This window comes from Heptranchias perlo, chromosome 2 (genome assembly GCF_035084215.1).
Source record: "Heptranchias perlo isolate sHepPer1 chromosome 2, sHepPer1.hap1, whole genome shotgun sequence".
Taxonomy (NCBI): domain Eukaryota; kingdom Metazoa; phylum Chordata; class Chondrichthyes; order Hexanchiformes; family Hexanchidae; genus Heptranchias; species Heptranchias perlo.
The window spans coordinates 163,432,780-163,455,523 of NC_090326.1; the positions used below are offsets into that span (position 1 = coordinate 163,432,780).

Below are 22,744 nucleotides of genomic sequence, written 5' to 3' on the forward strand. Positions count from 1 at the left end.
GACAGAACCAAAGTATGTGTTTAATTGTTCTGCTATTTCTTTGTTCCCATTATAATTTCCCCCATTTCTGACTGTAAGGGACCTACATTTGTCTTCACTAATCTTTTTCTCTTGACGTATTTATAGAAGCTTTTACAGTCAGTTTTTATGTTCCCTGCTAGTTTACTCTCATACTCTATTTTCCCCCTCTTAATCAATCTCTTTGTCCTCCTTTGCTGAATTCTGAACTGCTCCCAATCCTCAGGCTTGCCGCTTTTTCTGGCAATTTTATATGCCTCCTCTTTGGATCCAATACTATCCCTAATTTCTTTTGTAAGCCAGGGTTGAGCTACCTTTCCTGTTTTATTTTTGTGCCAGACAGGAATGAATGATTGTTGTAATTCTTTAAATATTTGCCATTGCCTATCCACCGTCATCCCTTTTAGTAAAGTTCCCCAATCTATCATAGCCAACTCACACCTCATACTTTCGTAATTTCCTTTATTTAGATTCAGGACCCTAGTTTCGGATTCAACTACTTCACTCTCCATCTTAATGAGGAATTCTATCATGTTATGGTCGCTCTTCCCTAAGGGAGCCTGCACAACAAGATTGTTAATTAATTCTTTCTCATTGCACAATACCCAGTCTAGAATCGCCTGTTCTCTAGTTGGTTCCTCAACGTATTAGTCTAGAAAACCATCACGTACACACTCCAGGAATTCCTCCCCCACGGTATTATTGCTAATTTGGTTTGAACAATCTATGTGTAGATTAAAGTCACCCATGATTGTCGTTGTACCCTTCTTGCATGCGTCTCTAATTTCCTGTTTAATGCCCGCCCTTACATCTCCACTACTGTTTGGGGGCCTATAGACAACCCCCTCCAACATTTTCTGCCCCTTGGTGTTTCTTAGCTCCACCCATACAGATTCCACATCGTGATTTTCTGAGCCAATATCCTTCCTCACTATTGCATTGATTTCCTCCTTTACTAATAACGCTACCCCACCTCCTTTCCCTTTTTGCCTGTCCTTCCTAAATATTGAATACCCCTGGATGTTCAGTTCCCATCCTTGGTCACCCTGCAGCCATGTCTCCGTAATCGCAACTATATCATAACCGTTAATATCTATCTGCGCTGTTAATTCATCTACCTTATTGCGAATGCTCAGCGCATTTAGACACAATGCCTTTAGACTTGTCTTTTTAAGATTGCCAGTCATCTTAGTTACATTTTGCACTATGGCCCTATTTGTTTCTCGCCCTTGTTTTCTCTGCCTTCCACTACTGCTTCTTCCCTTTCTGTCTTTTGTTTCTATCCTTGTTTCCCCCTCCTCTGTCTCCCTGCTCAGGTTCCCATCCCCCTGCCATTCTAGTTTAAACTAACTCAGCGCAGACCAGAGTTCAAACCTGGGACTTCTTGTCTGCGTGCCCAGCCTTACACACATAATGTATTTTTACCCAATGTTCTTTATTTGACGACTGTGTGTCTAAATGCGCGGAGCGTTCACAATAAGGTAGATGAATTAACAGCGCAGATAGATATTAACGGTTATGATGTAGTTGTGATTATAGAGACATGGCTGCAGGGTGACCAAATTTACTTGCTCTGATCATCTGATCTACCCTTTGGGGAAAGCATGGTTCTGGACAGCACTTCCCAACATGCGCTGTAAACTCCCCACGTGGGTTATTACAAGCACAGACACTCAACCTAGTGTTGAATATTCACAGAAACGTACAGCACAGGAGGACATTCGGCCCATCGTGCCTGTGTCGGCTCTTTGAAAGAGTTATCCAATTAGTCCCACTCCCCTGCCTTTTCCCCATAGCCCGGCAATTTTCTCCCCTTCAAGTATTTATCCAATTCCCTTTCGAAAGTTATTATTGAATCTGCTTCCACCACCCTTTCAGGCAGTGCATTCCAGATCAGAACAACTCACGACGTAAATTTTTTTGAATCCTCATTTCCCCTCTGGTTCTTTTGCCGATGACCTTAAATCTGTGTTCTCTGGTTACCGACCCTCCAGCCAGTGGAAACAGTTTCTCCTTATTTACTCTATCAAAACTCCTCATAACTTTGAACACCTCTATTCTATTTTAAATCTCCCCTTAACCGTCTCTGCTCGGAGAACAACCCCAGCTTCTCCAGTTTCTCCACATAATTGAAGTCCCGCATCCCTGGTACCATTCTGGTAAATCTCCTCTGCACCTTTTCCAAGGCCTTGACATCCTTCCTAAATTGTTGTGCCCAGAATTGAACACAATACTCCAGCTGAGGCCTAACCAGTGATTTATAAAGGTTTAGCATAACTTCCTTGCTTTTGTACTCTATGCCTCTGTTTATAAAGCCCAGGGTCCCAGGTGGTTTTGTTTTAACAACTTTGTCAACTTTGCCACCTTCAAAGAGTTCTGCACCTTTGTGAGCTTAATTCCTTCTGTGCTGCATTAAGTGCACCCACTGTGTGGTCGCATAAATTCATGTTTGCATGAGTTAACTTAAACGCGATAAAATGTATACGCAGACAATTTATGTAGTACGCAGAAGAAATTAAGACCACCTTTTGCTGCACTGCTGGGCGCCCATATGGAAGACCAAGTTGATTCCCAGTTTGTACACACCGGGCTTGTGGGATAAAGGAAGAATGTCACGTTGACAGTTTTAAACTTGAATTTCTAGACTGCTGCACCCTTTAACTGGACCACTGGACACCAGATTCTAAACCAGCGGGGAAAGAAATAACCAGAACAGTCACAAGAAACAGGCAATCGATTGATCCACCAGAACAGATTTCAACTTCAAAAAAAAACTAAGCCCAGATGAATCTTTCACCTTCTCTATCTTCCCTGTCCCATTAAGTGAGGTTAGGGTCAGGGTGTCTAATGAACTGTCACCATTCTGGACAGTCTTTAGCTAGCTCTCCTCAATCACGGATGTGGCTATTTCCAGACTCTGAGTGCTTTCTCCACACCACCACCAATCAGGGACATTTTTTCTAAAAAGGCTGCGGAACGTATTGCAGTCGACTTAAAAACTCCAGACACAAAATCCCAGTTTTGATTTTTTTTCTGCTCAATAACAACAACTTGCATTTATATAGTGCCTTTAACGTCCAATGGGGCTTCACAGGAGCTCATCAGACAAAAAAAATTGACACCGAGCCAAGGAAGGAGATATTAGATCTGATGACCACAAGCTTAGTCAAAGAGGTAGGTTTTAAGCAGTGTCTTAAAGGAGGAGAGAGCGGTAGGGAGGTGGAGAGGTATAGGGAGGGAATTCCAGAGCTTAGGGCCCAGGCAACTGAAGGCACAGCTGCCAATGGTGGGGTGATGGAAATCGGGGACGAACAAGAGGCTCCTTTAAAACGAACCTGCCACTGGCCGTCCTGCTTTCTAAAGGGATTGTGAGCTTCAATTCTGACCTAGGGATTTTATTTGACCTTCTTCTGACCACCCCCCACCGAGCCTCCTTTCCTGAAATTGTTGACGTCTTGCAGGGGGGAAAATGATTGACCAGCAGGTATAAAATAAAGAAGGGAAACTGCTGGAAAACCGAAAGAAGAACGCAGAAGGTGCTGGAGATACACATGCCAATCAGTATCTGTAAAGAGAAAAGACAGGCTATGTTGTTTCAGGTGTGTACCCTTCATCAGAACTGAAGACTAGAAGATGAACAGGTATTTTAGTAAGATTAGCAAAATTGGGAGAGAAGAAAATGAGAATGGTGTAATTGCAAACCGCTTAATAGAAAACTTAGATGATATTGAAGGTAACAGAGATAGTAAACGGGCAAAAGCACATGCAAATAGTTTAGGGTAGAAGGATATGGGGAGGCCTACACAAACAAAAATGGGAGAAAAGGGGAAAGTGGGTAATGTGAGAGAAAAAAAGGCATAAAATGCAAATTAAATATGTTCGCAATTAAAACAGCAAATGCAGGCTAAACACAGTGGGTGGATTTTGACTTTGTGCGATAGTGTAAAAGGGGTCACAGTGAATCAGCAGCCCCATTTCACATCTCTCCCGATTTTTATTCGATTCCCATTGACTTCTGTGTTTTCTGGTGCGTCAGGTAGATGGTAAAGATCCCATGGTACTATTCAAACAGTAAGGAGTTCTCCATGTGCCCTGGCCACCATTCCTTCCTCAAACACCAACACGAGAAACAGATTGGTGATTCTTCTCATTGCTGCTCGTGGAATCTTGCTGTCCACAAAAGTGGCTGCTGCGTTTGCATAATTAACTGTGTGTGAAGTGCTTTGAGATATTTGAAGGATGTGATAAGGTGTTACATAAATGGAAGATTTTGTATTCTTTCTTTTCACGCGGTGACGAGACTTGAATGATGAAACTAAAGCATGAAAGGAAGCGGCCCACAAGCTTGTAAAAACACGAGAATAATACAGAAGCACAGTAAGAATTAAATGGATTTGTTCTTTTTTCCCAGATTGGCCGTTAAGTGCTCCCCTGGGAACTTGTCTAAACTGTGAGCATATCCCATCTCATTCCAGACTTCTACACTTCTACAATTTAATATCCTCACTCTCATCTTCAGGTCCTTCCATAACTTTGCCCCACTCTATCTCTGCAACCTCCCTCTGGGCTGACATCTCCTCCCGCACCCTTTGGTCCTCTAATTCTGGCCTCCTCCCTCTCTCCCTTTAGATGCCTCGGCCCTAATCTATGGACCTCCTTCCCTAAACTCTTTGACTTTCCACTTCTCTCTCTACCTGTAAAAACTTTCTCAAGATCCATTTTTTCAACCAAGCTTTTGGTCAGCCCTCCTGATCTCTCTCTCTAGGTTTCCACTCCCCGTCTTGCTTCAATTTGTGAAGACAAGCTGTTGTTTGATCTGTGATTATCCACCTTGCTCTGTACTTCTCATATGTTAATAACTGCTCCTGATTTTTCTATTTCAAGGTCTGACCTTTAGTGAAACCACATCCCCACCTAGAAATGTCCCAGATTCTAAGTAGAGAAAAAGTCTTGCTCTAAACCCTACCCTAGACAAAAAATAAAGCATGAATTCTGATTTAATGCTTTGCTAATCTACCTCTTTGAAAAAAAACTGGTTGAATCTATTGTTAAAAGGGACGATGATTATAGAAAGAAAGAACGAAAGACTTACATTATATGGAGCTTTTCACGACCTCAGGACATACCAAAGCGCTTAACAGCCAATGAAGTATTTTTTGAAGTGTAGTCACTGTTGTGATGTGGGAAACGTGGCAGCCAATTTGTGCACAGCAAGATCCCACCAGACAACAGTGAGATTACCAAATAGTCTGTTTTTAGCGACGTTGATTGAGGGATAAATATTGGCCAAGACACCGGAGAGAAATCCCCTGCTCTTCTTTGAAATAGTGCCATGGGATCTTTTACTCCCATCTGAGAGGGCAGACGGGGCCTCAGTTTAATGTCCCCTCCAAAAAACGGCACCTCTGACAGTGCAGCACTCCCTCAGTACTGCACTGAAGTGTCAGCCTGGATTGCGACTTGAACCCACAAGGTTCCAGGATTCTGACCCAGCCTTCTGACTCAGAGGCGAAAGTGCTACCCAGAGCCACGGCAGACAGTGGATAAGTAAAGTGCAGCTTACTGCAACATAGAAGGTGTTGTTGCAGCTGCATCCATCCAGGCAAGTGGGATTTTGGAGAAGTCAGCTTTCACGAGAAATCTGGAGATGCAGAGACTTCCAACTTACCGCTGATTGAGGTAGCACTGGAGTTATAAGTATCACAAAACTGTCCAATGGCCAGCCTCAGAAGCTGATAGATGGAACAGACTTATTTGTGAACGTAATATCGAGACAACAGGAAAACATTTTGAGAGGACATCAAAGTCAGGTTTATGGCCACAAGTGTCACTAATTGAGAAAGAGGCTCAGAGATTAAAAACAAATGGAAATTAACCATTCGAAATCTGGCATAGAGTCATAGGGTTATACAGCACGGATAGAGGCCCTTCGGCCCATCGTGTCCGCGCCGGCCATCAGCCCAGTCTACTCTAATCCCATATTCCAGCATTTGGTCCGTAGCCTTGTATGCTATGGCATTTCAAGTGCTCATCCAAATGCTTCATGAATGTTGTGAGGGTTCCTGCCTCCACAACCCTTTCAGACAGTGAGTTCCAGACTCCAACCACCCTCTGGGTGAAAAAGTTCTTTCTAAAATCCCCTCTAAACCTCCCGCCTTTTACCTTGAATCTATGTCCCCTTGTTATAGAACCCTCAACGAAGGGAAAAAGCTCCTTAGTATCCATCCTATCTGTGCCCCTCATAATTTTGTACACCTCAATCATGTCCCCCCTCAGCCTCCTCTGCTCCAAGGAAAACAAACCCAATCTTCCCAGTCTCTCTTCATAGCTGAAGCGCTCCAGCCCTGGTAACATCCTGGTGAATCTCCTCTGCACCCTCTCCAAAGCGATCACATCCTTCCTGTAGTGTGGCGACCAGAACTGCACACAGTACTCCAGCTGTGGCCTAACCAGTGTTTTATACAGCTCCATCATAACCTCCTTGCTCTTATATTCTATGCCTCGGCTAATAAAGGCAAGTATCCCATATGCCTTCTTTACCACCTTATCTACCTGTTCCGCCGCCTTCAGGGATCTGTGAACTTGCACACCAAGATCCCTCTGACCCTCTGTCTTGCCTAGGGTCCTCCCATTCATTGTGTATTCCCTTGCCTTGTTAGTCCCTCCAAAGTGCATCACCTCGCACTTTTCCGGGTTAAATTCCATTTGCCACTGTTCCGCCCATCTGACCAACCCATCAAAATTGACTGACATATTGGAAGGGACTCGTGTGACCCGGTTAAAGTTTCTTAGCTTTTTAAAAAAATATTGTCGTATGTACGACGCAGGCAAGGCCAGATTATTGCCCATCCCTAGTTGCCCTGAGAAGGTGGTGATGGGCCTTCTCCTTGAACTTCTGTAGTGCTTGTGGTAATGATGCTCCAATTCGACTGTTAGGCAGATAATTCCAGGATTCTGACCCAGTGGCGATGAAGGAACGGCGATTTATACCCAAGTTGGGATGGTGTGTGACTTGGGGGGGAGCTTGGAGATGGTGTCCCCACGACATTGCTGCTCTTGTCCTCGTCAGTGGTAGAGGTTGCAGGAGATGGAGATCCTGCTGATATAACCTTGATGAGCTGCTACAGTGCATTCTGTTTATAGAGCAGCCAGAGTGTGCCGGTGGTGGAGGGAGTGATTGTTTAGGGTGGTGGATGGGGTGCCAATCCAGCAAACTGCTCTGTCCTGGATGGTGTCGAGCTTCTTGAGTGTTGTTGGAGCTGCACTCATCCAGGCAAGTGGAGAGTATTCTATCACACTCCTGACTTGAGCCTTGTAGATGGTGGAGAGGCTTTGAGGAGTTAGAAGGTGACTCACTTGTCATAAGAGTATCCTGCCTGTGCTCTGCTCTTGTAGCCATAGGGTGGATATTGCTGGTCCAGCTGAGCTTCTGGTCAATACTTACCCCACCCAAGATGTTGATAGTAGGGGACTCGCAATGTTGGAGCCATTGACTCAGTTTTTTGATGAGGTAACAGAGAGGGTCATTGAGGGCAATGCGGTTGATGTTGTGTATATGGACTTTCAAAAGGCGTTTGATAAAGTGTCATATAATCGGCTTGTCAGCAAAACTGAAGCCCATGGAATAAAAGGGGCAGTGGCAGCATGGATACAAAATTGGCTAAGTGACAGGAAACAGAGAGGAGTGATGAACGGCTGTTTTCGGATTGGAAGGAGGTGTACAGTAATGTTCCCCAGGGAACGGTACTAGGACCACTGCTTTTTTTGATATATATTAATGACTTGGGTGTACAGGGCACAATTTCCAAATTTCCAGATGACACAAAACTTGGAAGTGCAAAAAATTGAAGAGGATGGTAATAGACTTCAAGAGGACACAGACAGGCTGGTGGAATGGGCGGACACATGGCAGATGAAATTTAACGCAGAGAACTGTGAAGTGATACATTTTGGCAGGAAGAACAAGGAGGGGCAATATAAACTAAATGGTACAATTTTAAAGGGGACACAGGAACAGAGAGACCTAGGGGTATATGTGCACAAATCTTTGAAGGTGGCAGGACAGGTTGAGAAAGCGGTTAAAAAAGCATACGGGATCCTGGGCTTTATAAATAGAGGCATAGAGTACAAAAGCAAGGAAGTTATGATGAACCTCTATAAAACACTGGTTCGGCCACAACTGGAGTATTGTGCCCAGTTCTGGGCACCGCACTTTAGGAAGGATGTGAAGGCCTTAGAGAGGGTGTAGAAAAGATTTACATGAATGGTTCCAGGGATGAGGGACTTTAGTTACATGGATAGACTGGAGAAGCTGGGGTTGTTCTCCTTAGAGCATAGAATGTTAAAAGGAGATTTGATAGAAGTGTACAAAATCATGAAGGGTTTAGATAAAGTAAATAAAGAGAAACTATTCCCATTGGCGCAAGGGTTGAGAACCAGAGGACACAGATTTAAGGTGATTGGCAAAAGAACCAAAGGTAACACATGGAAAAACATTTTTACGCAGCAATTAGTTATGATCTAGAATGCGCTGCCTGAAAAGGGTGGTGGAAGCAAATTCAGTTGTGGCTTTCAAAAAGGAACTGGATAAATACTCAAAAGGAAAAAATTTGCAGATCTACCGGGGAAAGAGTGGGGGAATGGGACTAACTGGATCGCTCTTACAAAGAGCCGGCATGGGCTCGATGGGCCGAATGATCTCCTTCTGTGCTGTAACCATTCTATGGTTCAAATGGAGATGGCTGGGCTTTTGCTTGTCCGAGATGGTCATTACCTGGCACTTATATGATGCAAATGTTATCTGCCTCGTCAGCTCAAGCCTGAATATTATCCAGATCTTGCTGTAAGATGTCACGGGCTACTTCGTTATCAGAGCAGTTGTGAATGGAGCTCAACATTGTAGAATGGTCAGCAAATAGCCCGACTGATCACTTTATGTTGGAGGGAAGGTCATTGAAGATGAAGTTGAAGCAGTTGGGCGGACAACACTGCCCTGAGGTACTCCTGCAGTGATGTCCGATAATATATATGAGCCTCCGTGCTCGGGAGCACAGGATTTTTTTTTATTCGTTCATGGGATGTGGGCGTCGCTGGCGAGGCCAGCATTTATTGCCCATCCCTAATTGCCCTTGAGAAGAAAACACCAAGTAAATCTTTTAATTTGTATCAATACATTATTTAATCTTATGCCTCCGAGCACTGAGTGAGGCTTGTGTTTAGCATAGCAGTATGGCTAAACCAGGACAGAGTGACAATGAACAAAGAATGAAGACGACAGCCACAGATGGGGACACTCTGCAACCTAGCAGAAGGAAGTCAACCCATGGGACCACAAAGTTGATTTACTAAAGAAACAGCTTATGTGCATCTAACATTGTTTACTTGTCAATCTTATTGAATATGAACTATTGATCTAACCTTAATAAACCACACAACAACCTTGGAACTCTGAATCGCTTTGCTATACTTTAAGCACAACCTTGCTATGCTGCAGCTGAGATTCAGCGAGACGCTTAAATTACATTTGCGTCTGTAATGCAGACTGTGATCTCAATGTTGAACTAAATGCCTGCTATAAACTTAATATTTACCTTTATTATGATATATTAGTTGTGTTAATTTCGACCTTTGATTAAATTAGCAATAGTTGCAACATCTGTGTCTGGCATCACCTTTGAGAACTGTCAAAAGGCAGCTAGCTCTTTTCACTAGGGTTGTACTCTAATTCTATGTTGATTGTCTTGGCGCGTAACTATTAAATTACTCGGGGCTGTGGAATCATCAGCAAACGGCCCCACTGATCACCTTATGATGCTGGGAAGGTCATTGATGAAGCTGTTGAAGATGGACTGGGCCGAGGATGCTTCCCCGAGAAACTCCTGCAGGGATCAAGCATGTGAGATGGTTCAGGAGAAGCTAAATTGGGTATCTTATTAACTGTAGACGTATATGGTGGAGGGTTGTGGGTTCAAGTGCCACTCCAGAGACTTGAGCACATAATCTAGACTGATACTCCAGTGCAGTACTAAGGGAGTGTTGCACTGTTGGAGGTGTCGTCTTTCAGATGAGACATTAAACTAACCTCTCAGGTGGACGTAAAAGATCCCACGGCACTATTTTGAGAAGAGCAGGGGAGTTCTCCCTGGTGTCCTGGCCATTATTTACCCCTCAGCCAACATCTAAAACAGATTATCTGGTCATTATCTATTATATATATTAATGATCTGGATTTGGGTAAATAGGGTAAAATTTCAAAGTTTGCAGATGACATGAAACTCAGAAAGGTAGCAAACAATGTGGAGGATAGCAACAGACTTCAGGAGGACATAGACAAACTGGTGAAATGGGCAGGCAGATGAAATTTAACACAGAGAAGTGTGAAGTGATGCATTTTGGTAGGAAGAATGAGGAGAGGAATATAAACTAAATGGTACAATTTTAAAAGGGGTGCAGGAACAGAGAGACCTGGGGGTGCACATTCACAAATCTTTGAAGGTGGCAGGACAAGTTGAGAAGGTTGTTAAAAAAGCATATGTGATCCTGGGCTGCTTTAATAGAGGCATAGAGTACAAAAGCAAGGAAGTTATGTTAAATCTTTTTAAAGCACTGGTTAGGCCGTAGCTGGAGAATTGTGTTCAATTCTGGGCACCACACTTTAGGAAGGATGTCAAGGCCTTGGAGAGGATGCAGAAGAGATTTATTAGAATGGTGCCAGGGATGAGGGACTTCAGCGATGTGGAGAGACTGGAGAAGCTGGGATTGTTCTCCTTAGAGCAGAGAAGGTTAAGAGGAGATTTGATAGAAGAGTTCAAAATCATAAAGGGGTTAGATAAAGTAAATATAGAGAAACTGTTCCCATTGGTGGAAGGGTTGAGAATCAAAAGCAAACCAAGTAGTGGGGTTCATTTCTAGAGGGATAGAATTAAAAAGTAGAGACCTAATGTTAAACATGTATCGAACCTTGGTTAGACCACACTTAAGAGTACTGTGCACAGTTCTCGTCTCCATATTATGTAAAAGATATTGAGGCACTGGAGAAGGTGCAAAAAAGATTTACAAGGACGATAACAGAACTGAGAGGTTGTAACTATCAGGAAAGACTGAACGGGCTGTGGCTGTTTTCTCTAGAAAAGTGATGGTTGAGAGGTGACCTGATAGAGGTTTTTAAGATTATGAAAGGGTTTGATAGGGTCGACGTGGAGAAGATGTTTCCCCTTGTGGGGGAGACCAGAATTAGGGATCATAAATATAAGATAGTCACTAATAAATCCAATAGGGAATTCAGGAGAAACATCTTTACACAGAGAGTGGTTAGAATCTGAAACTTGTTACCATAGTATCACAGTATGGTACAGCAAAGGAGAAGGCCATTCAGCCCATCGTGCCAGTGTCGGCTCTTTGAGAGAGGTATCCAATTAGTCTCACTCACCCATTCTATCCCCATTGTCCTGTAAATTTTTTCCCTTCAAGTATTTATCCAGTTCCCTATTGAATCTGCTTCCACCATCCTTTCGGGCAGTGCATTCCTATACCGCATGGAAAGAGGCCATTCGGCCCATCGAGTCCATGCCGGATGCATTTAAGGGTGCGATAGGTAAGTACATGAAGGAGAAAGGAATAGAAGGATATGCTGATAGGGTTAGAAGAGGGGTGGGAGGAGGCTCGCGTGGAGCATAAACACCGACATAGACCAGTCGGGCCGAATGGCCTGTTCACGTGCTGTAAATTCTATGTATTAATACTGGATTATGCAGATTTTCATGCCATCAATCCCCTTTGGAATGACATTAATTATGTATCAGATTTACAAGCTAAAGCAATAAATATACCTGCAGCTAAATAGAAACACGAAGCACCAAAGGTTTGGCGAATACCAACAGTACAATATAAGCATAATTATACAGATAGAGGAAAGTCCATTGTGAGTCAATTACCCTTGATGAGCTACTGAAGAAGTCTAATTGCCCTGTCTGTTCTAAAAAAAACCCAAAGTTCTTGGTTCCTGGAAAACCAAATTCAGTGGCTTTCTCCTCTTGTACGACTTTTGGTATTGGCGCAACACAATGTAAACGATTAGTCTCCCTCAGAGGGAGCAGAGAATGAGCCTTCAGACAAAAGAAATTGTCAGCAATGTTTTTCGATGTCCTAATGTTCAGCGCTCAATGCTTTTTAAGACAAGGTTCCCAATGACAATGACAATACGATTCATAACACAAAGCCACAATCAACAATTCCAACATATAAATGTACAGAAGTGGAGCTTGATTGGATTCACACAAAACAATCGACGGGAAAACATTTGTGCCTGCTCGAATGACTCGATAAACAGGTTTTCAAGTGTTTACAATAGATAAACCATTAACTCATTCAAGAATTACATTGATGCACCCATAAGCAATTTAAATCCACGAGCCACTCTTGATTTAGGATCCCTTAAACAACAGCCATTGTATTTAAAGATGCAATCCATATATTTACAAGTACACTGTTATATTGACCCTAAATTCGAATTGTTTTTGCCTATTTTTTCACCCTCCTGTTGTAAGAATAAGTGACTTTGCACTAATATAGCACTCTTTACATTCTCAGGTTGTCCCAAAGTGCTTCACAGCACTGATTCCTCACTAGGGTGCAGTTTCACAGGTGTTTAACACCCTCTAGTACCAGTAAGTGCCGGCTGTGTGTGTGTGTGTGTGTGTGTGTGTGTGTGTATGAGAGAGAGAGAGAGAGAGGGAGGGGGTTGAAGGGAAAAATCACAGCTGAACCTGCTCCTCTCCTCACTTGATGTTCACACAAATGCATTTTGCTTTCCAATAATCCTTGCTGCAATCAGCAGTCAGAAACGGCACTGATTTTTTTCCCCATCTGGAAGTGCTGATGCTTAATTGTAACATTTCTGGTCTTATTGGCTCATTTGCACACTGCCTTTTGCAATTGAGACATCGGGAGAGTGCTCTAAGTGGTCTTTGAGGAGTTCCTTGGTTCAGTGCTCGCACTCCTGCCTCCAGTTCAAGCTCCACCATGGGTGACACTTCAGTGCAGTACTGAGGGAGTGCTGCACTATTGTAAAGGCCGTCTTTCTAATGAGATACGATTCCAAATTCCAATCTGCCAGCTTAGTTTTAAAAAAATTTTTCTTAGAGACGTATCCCTGGCAAGGCTGTATTGATGACCCATCACTAATTGCCCTGAGCTGGTGGTGGTGGTGGGCCCTCTCCTTGAACCACAGTAGTCCTTGTGCAGATGGTGCTCCCTCAATGCTGTTTGGTAGGGAATGTCAAGATTTTCACCCAGCCACGATGAAGGAACATTGGTATATGTCCAAGTCAGGATGGTGTGTGACCTAAGGGGATGTTCCCATGACATTGCTGCTCTTGTTTTGGTAGTAGAGGTTGCAAGACTGGGAGGTGCTGGTAAAGTAACCTTGGAGAGTTGCTGCAGTACATCCTGTAGATATATACATCCTGTAGATAGCTACTCTCACCTCTCAGGTAATTATAAAAGATACCATGTTAATATTCGAAGAGCAGGGAGTTCTATGATTCTCCTGATATCCTGGCCAATATCCTTCCCTCAACCAATACCACCAGAAAGAGATTATCTGGTCATTTCATTCATTTTGCCATTTGTGGGACCTTGCCGAGGGCAAATTGCTACCATATTTACCTACATAACAGTAACTGCATGATAAAAGTAATCCATTGCATGTAAAGCACTTTGCGCCATCCTGAGGGCGTGAAAGGCAGTTATATAATTTTCTTAACTGCTTTAAGGTCATGGAGAAAGTTGGTAGCTGCACTCCTGTGTAGCTGTCTGTCTATACACTCTTAAATCGGGTCGAGACTGACTATGCAAAGTTGTGTCTAATTCAATTTCTACTTCTGCTTTGATAAGCCAATTACACACTAGCAGTACAGAGCGCATTCCCACGTTCAATAAAACATTTCTGTTGAAAGAGACATTTGCTCTTCATTAAAGTGCACCCTAACGGATGCAGATTAAAGGAAACTCCCAGGCCGTGAAGAGAAGGGTTTTCAATCATTTTCTCTTGTTTGATGTGAGACAAATTAGCAGTCAAAAGGTGGAATGAAGGATGGCAGGATTAACATCTGCTCTTGGAGATGGTAACCTTACATTGATTTCAACTGCAAGCTGGAATCCTCTGGAGCTGCAAGCTCACATTTGTTCCAAATTTGTAGTCAGTTCAGATTACATTTTTTTTTAAAGAAAAAATTGCCTCCACAGAGGCTTAGTTAGTTGGTGAAGGCAGTTCAGTGTAACTGAGCCATACAGACCAGCAGGCCCTGGGGTTCGATGCCCCACGTGTACTGAACTGAGGTGATGATAGGAGTGCTACAATTAGCCAGAATCTTGGTCCTGATCAGCGACTCCTTCCCCACCCCATTGGAAAGTGTATTGGGGTAATTTTAACACAACCCGTCAGGAAGGGAACGGACTTCAATAGAAAGTAAAATCTCGGAACACAGGAACAGGAGGAGGCCATTCAGCCCCTCAAGCCTGTTCCGCCATTCAATTAAGATGTGGAGATGCCGGTGATGGACTGGGGTGGACAAATGTAAGGACTTGCACAACACCAGGTTATAGTCTAACCTATAACTATAACCTGGTGTTGTGCAAGTCCTTACATTCATTCAATTAAGATCATGGCTAATCTGTATCTTAACTCCATCTACCTGCCTTGGTTCCGTAACCCTTAATACCCTTACCTAACAAAAATCTTATCAATCTCAGTTTTGACATTTTCAATTGACCCCCAGCCTCAACAGCTTTTTGGGGGAGAGAGTTCCAGATTTCCACTCCCCTTTGTGTGAAGAAGTGCTTCCTGACATCACCCCTGAACGGCCTGGCTCTAATTTTAAGGTTATGCCCCCTTGGACTCTCCCCACCAGAGGAAATAGTTTCTCTCTATCTACCCTATCAAATCCTTTAATCATCTTAAACACCTCAATTAGATCACCCCTCAATCTTCTAGACTTGAGGGAATACAAGCCTAGTCTATGCAACCTGTCCTCATAATTTTATCTTTTTAGCCCTGACAGGGTGTAAAACGGGCGCTTGACCCCAATCCGTTCTGTTCCATTCCCACCGGGTGGGTTAGGCTAAAGTTGGGGCTAATGTGTGGGTAGACACTAGTGAGGACAGGAGCAGGCTTGGCTGCGATATCCCCCGCAGTCACATGGTCTAGGCTTACGTGTGCAGAATGGCCACTTTGGCAAGATCCTGGAATGGCTCCAGCACTCCAGAACCGCCCCACAGCAGGAGTCAACACGTTCAGGAGGAGAGAATACTGGAGCATTGTAACACCAGCACGTTGCATCATGAAGATCTGGGTTATGGGTTCAACACGTCATTGCCTCAACCCAGCCACACTGCTGCAATTTCCGATCTCACCTGAACCATCAGTCAGGAGAGTAGTGAGCAGAGAAAAGGCACTTTCTCACAGGACCTGAATTAACATACAAAGATGAAATCACTACAACACCGAAGCACTCCAATTTAGTAAATGTATCTCTATTAAACATTAATCCAGGCCCCACATATAATCACGCTCATTTTCGCTCTCCAGCCAGTACTTTGTGCTACTGATTATCTCCACTGATGTTAAACCAGTTCCCTTGCTCCATTAGGCTCATGATGTGGAGATGCCGGTGATGGACTGGGGTTGACAAATGTAAACAATCTTACAACACCAAGTTATAGTCCAACAATTTTATTTGAAAATCACAAGCTTTCGGAGGCTTCCTCCTTCGTCGGGTGAATGTGGCTCATTAGGCTCAGTAACTCCTCCCAGCCAACACCCTTGTGTTACTGACAATCTACACTGATGGTAATTCAGCTTCTACACACAGCAGGATCCTTTGATCCAATTGTTATTGAACCGATCACCCTCTTATCCTGGATATCAATCCTGGCTCAGCAATCAACACATATCAACACTCAGTGTTCTAGTCTCCCCTCTCCTCCCTCCCACAGCATCGTCCTCACAAAACATTGGGAGCTTTGCTCTTTAGCTTTTTTGGCTAGTGAAGGCAAGTACAAATGAACTAACAAAGTTCCGTATGCATGTTAACCCATCAACACAATTAATACTGTAAAAGAGAAAGAGAAAGCACAGTTACCTTCTTCGCTCCAGTCAGAGCCGATTTCTGCAGCTTACGGTAGCAGTACTTAGCATACGTGCTGATAGCAACACCTACCAAAGAGGAACAGAAAACCATTAGACATGGGATGTACATCAGGTTTAACGGGGGGGGGGGGGGGAGGGGGAGGGGAAGGTGCGCGTGTACACATGTACACTTTTCTTTTTGCTAAACATCACTGTTTTCAGTGCAACTTCTAGTTGATTTAGCATCGAAAAGAGATTCTCCGTAAGGGTCAAACCAAAAAGTGCACTGCTGAGCTAGTCAAAAGGATGTCTCAATTCCTTTTATTGAGTAGTACATACATTGGGGTCTGATGTATTTCAGTACACTGCTGAGGCATTAGGTGCTCAAGGGGGTTAGAGTCACTCTTGGTCGCCCTGGGCAGGGCTCCTCTGACACCGGGCGATGTGGGGTTAGAGAGAAACTTTCAGAGGTTAGTGGGATCCTCCATGGGCTTCCTGGCTCCCTACAACTACTGGGCTAAGGAGGAATTTGGTGAGAGTCAAATGAACCAGCAGGAAGGATGCCTGGTGCTTCCCCAGCTCCAGAAAGCTTGACATTTGATAGGCAATCTCTCGCTCTCTCTCTATTACAACCTTACTAATCTCATTGACACTGCAGTCATGTTCTTCTGAACTTTCATCTCTTATCCCTTCTAAGCTCCAAACTTCCACCTCCTGGTAGGAAGAGCCAGAAAGTTGTAAGTTCAGGACGCCCCCACCAGGACTTGATCTGCATAATCTAGGCTGACACTTCAATGTAGTACCGAGGGAGCACTGGATTGATGGAGGTGCTGACCTTTAGATGAGCTGTTAAATTGAGGCCCTCCATGGTATTATTTCAAGAGAAACAGCAAAATTTCCATGTCCTGTCCAACATTCCTCTCAACCAACATAAAAAAACCAGGTAATTTATCAAATTGGCTGCCACATTTGTCTACAGCATTACAAAATAGTACGTTGTTGTGAAACACTTTGGGATATCCAGGGGATATGATAGGGGCTATATTAATACAAGTTATTTCTTTTCCCCACTGTGTGAAATAAAGACCCATCAGACGGACTCCTACCTGGACTCACAACACCTTGCCTCAGGTAAGGCACTACCCTTGTTTCATATTCTTTCCTCTTTCAATCACGATTATGCCTAACTAGGAAAGCAGGAAGTGGCCTGCTTCAAAACTTGAACTAATGCTGCTCTGAGGTGATACTGGCCGAGTGAGTCTCAATTAGATGTTCATCTATTTCGGATGAGACATTAAACCGAGGCCCCGTCTGCCCTCTCGGGTGGACATAAAAGAAGAGTGGAGTTCTCCCTGGTGTCCTGGCCAATATTTATCCCTCAACCAATACCACTAACACAGATCTGGTCGATATCACATTGCTGTGTGCAAATTGGCTGCCGCGTTTCCTACATTACAACAGTGACTACGCTTCAACAAGTACTTCATTAGCTGTAAAGTGCTTTGGGATATCCTGAGGTCGTGAAAGGCGTTACGTAAATGCAAGTTCGTCCTTTCTTTCCCTCGCTCCCTGTTGGGAAGCCTTGCTTCACAATGATTTGGACCGACAACTCGCACTGTGAACAGTCATGAATATCAGTACAATATATGGAGCCTTAATCTGCTGCTGTACCACTGCACTGTCCCACTGTTCTTAAACAAGTAATTTAAGCAAACAAACGCAGCAAGAGCAATTATCATCCAATGCAATGATAGTAACTGCACTTTCAAATAGAGAGCACGGCTCCCTCTACTGCATCACATGGTTTATACTTGATGTTGTCAGTACATCGGTACCACTATGGTATAGGTCCTGTCTCTTGTTCAGACGGAATCAATGCCACTACTTGAAGTCGAGCAGGGAGTTTTCCAATGTCCTGGCCAACATTCCTCCTTCAACTAATATGCCCAGAAATCCAATTAACTACTCATTCATTTTGCTAATACTTGTGGTTATCTTGTTCTGTGCAATTAGCCTTCAGTTGCCTACAGAACAACGGTGACTATACAAGTCTTTTTAAATTTTATTTTCTTAATTTTTATAAAGGAAAATTGCATTAAGCTAATGTCTTGTTAATATTTCATGATACTCTTTATTCATCGTCTGAATTTGTTCCAATGATATAAGTGCGAGTAAGAGTACTGCACCCCAACGTTATGTTGGTGAAAATACTCTCACCAAATACAATCCAAGATTGTAGGATTGTACTGCTGGGGTCAACTTTCCACAATTCAAGTGGACATGGTACAAAAACATTTCTCACGTCCACCGTTACACTACATTGAAACGATACTGTAGTAATACTGAATTTTATTTTACACCATGTTACAGTAACACACCCCATTGCACCTTCATAATGCACTCAGTTAAGTTCTGTTCTACACATGGATGTCATGTACTGATATCATGGCCCCGGTTTTAGAATGGAGGCGGGATGGCAGTGGGGGGTGTGTGAATGGGCGCATGGGTAACCCGACTAATAATTATGTCCGTTTCGCACGCGATCGCAATTGAATTGGTGCCACTTAACGCGGCTTCCAGGTTTGCTGTCCGAAAGCTGAGCAGCGGCCGGACTGCACAACAGCATCACAGACTGTCAGCTGGAGGAGCTCTATTTAAAGGGCCAATGCTCCAAAGGCTTTTGCTGGAGCAAAGACCCAGAAACCACAATGGAGCAGCACAGGAGCAAGGCTGCTCCAAGGCTCCACACCTCACTGCTGCAGCTACTAGACGGGGTAAGGAGGAGGAGGGAAGTGTTTTACCCCGCGGACGGGAGGAAGTGCCGTGCCTCTGCTATCAAGAAAGCCTGACTCGAGGTGGCAGAGGAGGTCACCAGCAGCAGTAACATCTCCCACACCTGGATCCAGTGCAGGAAGCGTTTCAATGACTTAACTAGGTCAGCAAAAGTGAGTACACTTATTGATTCTTCTACATTCTGTGTTCCACATCATCGCCCCCACCCCCCAACTCATTCTGCACTGCCAACATTACTCTATCACATCACTCCTCACACCCACTTAAGGCTCATCCTCAACTTAACTGCACTGCCTCAGCACGTCCTCACCTCCCCATTAGTCACCCAACCACTACCACTCACCCCAATCCTCATCCAATGTGATGGGTCTGTCTCATATTCACCCTCTGATGCATCTCTTTCATAGTCAGCCTCACCCAAAGCAATGCATTCATCGGTTGGCCACTTCACCATCACTCACTCACATGTCTGTATTTTCTCCCCTTCTAGGAGATGAGAGCGTAAAATGCACGTGAGAGGGCGAGGACTGGAGGGGGGCCACAAGTAGTGGTCCTCACAGACGTGGAGCAGGAGGCTCTGGAGATCAGCCGCACCCTTGAGTGCCTGTCCGTCAGGGACGGCAAGACTGGCACCCGACAAACGGCCGGTGACACAACTTTAACATTCAGCACACACAATATGAATTGATGTTAACAATGCTTTGCCATCTTCAGCACCTCAGTATGCTCATCGCAACATGACATATCTGTGATGATGTTTAATATTGTCTTCTGTTCTCTTACAGGCCCTTCAGCGACCGCAGTGATGGCAGAGGGTGAGGTGCACCGTCACATCATAGCGAGCCATCCACCAGCGCAGATACTCACACCTCGGTGGGTCCTAGTAGTCAGTTAGTTGGGTTGGCACCTGGTGAGTCACCACACACAAGTGAGCACGCGAGCAGATACTGGTGGCAGGGGCAGCTGTGGAGAGTCCGCATTGGTGGGAGCACTCCTCATCAGGCTCTGCTCAGCTGGACGCAGATGCTGAATCCCGAGGGCCATCCTTTAAAAGGAGAATGATCGAGGGACAGCAGCACATTTGCGAGATACTGGAACAGGTGCCACGTGCAGTCTCCACAATAGCGCAGAGGATGGAGGAATCCAACTCCTGCGTGAGTGGAATGGTGGCACAGATATGGGAGGGAATCTCTGAGATACTGTCACATGGACGTGAGCAAGTGTCTGAGATAGTGTCGCAGGTAAGTGTGGGAATGTCTGCGATGGAGAGAAGAGTAGCCTCCGTTGAGCTTCAAGGCTAAGGTTTTGTGAGCACGAAGGGTATGCAAAAGGGTGTCTGATGGATGGTCATGTTTTTCAATTATATTTGGTTTTTGTTAAAGTCACATTAAATGTTATTATTCTCACCACTACTGCCATGTCTTGCCGATCCTTGACTGTTTTTTGTGAGAGGGCCCTTTCATGAGTTTCACCATGAACGGCAACACTTGATACCACCCATTGGGTCACTTTACCGGCTTTATAAATAGAGGCATAGAGTACAAAAGTATAGAAGTCATGATGAACCTTTATAAAACACTGGTTTTGGTACAACTGCAGTACTGTGTCCAGTTCTGGGCACTGCACTTTAAGGTTTTATATAGGCTCATTACCTCTTGGCTTTTATATCCTTACTTTGTGATAAACCCTAGAACTCCATTTGTTTTTTTTAAAAATAGCATTATCAACCCGAGGCTGCCTTTAATATCCTGTGAACCTATAACCCCAAATCCCTCTGCTCTTCCACAGCACCAAGCCTGCTTCCATTCAGAGTATAATTACTGCTGTTATTTTATTTTACCAAAGTGCATTACCTCACACTTACTGACATTGAATTCCATCTGTCACTTTTTAGTCCATCCCCCCTTCTTATCAATATCTTTTTGGATCTTCCTTTAGTTTTCTAAAGAATTAATTGCACCTCCTATTTTGGTATCATCTGCAAATTGTGACACTACTCCCTCTAGGCTATATCCAAATCATTGATAAACACAGTGGCCCCAGAACTGAACCCTGTTGGACACCAATGTGCATTTTCAACCCCTCTGAGAAACTGCCCTTAGCTCCTACTCTGTTTTCCCTCTTGTAGCCAATTTTTAATCCAGTTTGCTATCCTCCATACTCCTTAATCTTCTCTAGTGATCTCCCTTGTGGTTCCTTGTCAAAGTCCATGTATGCTACATCCACTGCATTTCCCCCATCTACCATGTCTGTTAGCTCCTCAAAGAATCCTACGAGGTCTGTCAAGCACGACTGTCTGTTTTGATGGGTCGAACCATCTCCATCTTCTCCTTGTGAGTTGGTGACACTTGCCCGAGCCAACACCTGGTGCTCAAAATTCCCACATCTTGCTGGAATGACACATCACTGTCGCTTGCTGTGCTGCAATTTTTAGATTTAGCTAGTTAGTTTGTTCTACTTTGAAGTTTATATTACATACTTACATTTAATAGCAGCTAGTCTACTTGGCACCTCTCCCCCTCTGCACTTCTTGTGCATCCCCCACTTCCTTCACCCCATCATTGGCAGCAGTGCCTTCAGCCATCTAGGCCCTATGCCCTGGAATTCCCTCCCTAAACCGCCCCCTTCACAACCCTCCTTAAAACCTACCTCTTCGACCAACCTTTTAGGCACCTCTTCTAATATTTCCTACTTTGACGGCATCTATTTTTGTCTGATGAAGCACATTGAGACTTTTTTCTACGTTAAAGGTGCTATATAAATGCAAGTTATTGTTGCTTTTGTGCCTAATTTCCACTCTCACCAAATTCCTGTTTTAGAAGAGCGTACCCTCACTCTGTTCCCACCTCACTCCGTTATGTGCTCTCGGCTCAAGTTGTACTCTCGCAACAATCTCACAGCTCCCTCATGTGGTAAATAAAATAGCAAGTTTAATCTGCTCTCATCCGAATATAACTTAACATTGGATAGTTGAAACTTTTCTTCCTCTCTAATCTCTCCATATTATAAAAAGGATGTAGAAGCACAGGAGAAAATGCAAAACAGATTTACAAGGGTGATGCCAGAATTGAGAGGTTACAACTATCAGGAAAGACCAAACAGGCTGGGGCAATCTAATAGAGGTCTTTACAACTATGAAGGGGTTCGATAGGGTAGACGTGGAGAAGCTGTTCCCACTTACGGGGGAGACCAGAACTAGGGGCCATAAATATAAGATAGTCACTAATAAATCCAATAGGGAATTCAAGAGAAACTTCTTTACCCAGAGAGTGTTTAGAATGTGGAACTTGCTATCACAAGGAGTAGTTGTGGCGAATACCGTAGATGCATTTAAGGGGAATCTAGATAAACACATGAGGGAGAAAGGAATAGAAGGATGCGTTGATAGGGTTAGATGAAGAAAGGTGGGAAGAAGCTCGTGTGGAGCATTAACACCGGCACAGACCAGTTGGGCCGAATGGCCTGTTTCTGAGCTGTAAATTCTATGTAAAACAAATTGTCTAGAATTTTGATGAGCTTGTCTTCAGGATATGTCTAAAGCACTTTATCACGACGTCAAAAAGGTACTCTCACTGTTAATTACTAGACTTAACTTTCGGTGGTGAGCTTAATGGACAATTAATGTGCAAATCCAGCAAGTTCGTACATTACCTGCGCATCATCCTCCTCCCCAGATATAGTCAGCGCGCTTAATACATCATAAGTGGCGCCCTGACTCCTGTGGTAATGATAAATGGTGAGCGCCATTTGCCCGATATAGGTGGCTGCCCCGGATGAGCGTGGACGGTGGGGACTCTATATAAATGC

At 44.0% G+C, this 22,744-nt stretch overlaps 1 protein-coding gene across 1 annotated transcript in view; it reads right to left on the reverse strand.

The window, feature by feature from the left end:
- arhgap39 (Rho GTPase activating protein 39) overlaps window positions 1-22,744 on the reverse strand; it is a 541,093-nt gene that overhangs the window by 59,571 nt on the left and 458,778 nt on the right. The window contains exon 6 of the mRNA XM_067968557.1: window positions 16,158-16,231. Within this exon, the coding sequence (XP_067824658.1) occupies window positions 16,158-16,231 (74 nt within the window). The remainder of the gene's footprint in view (window positions 1-16,157; window positions 16,232-22,744) is intronic.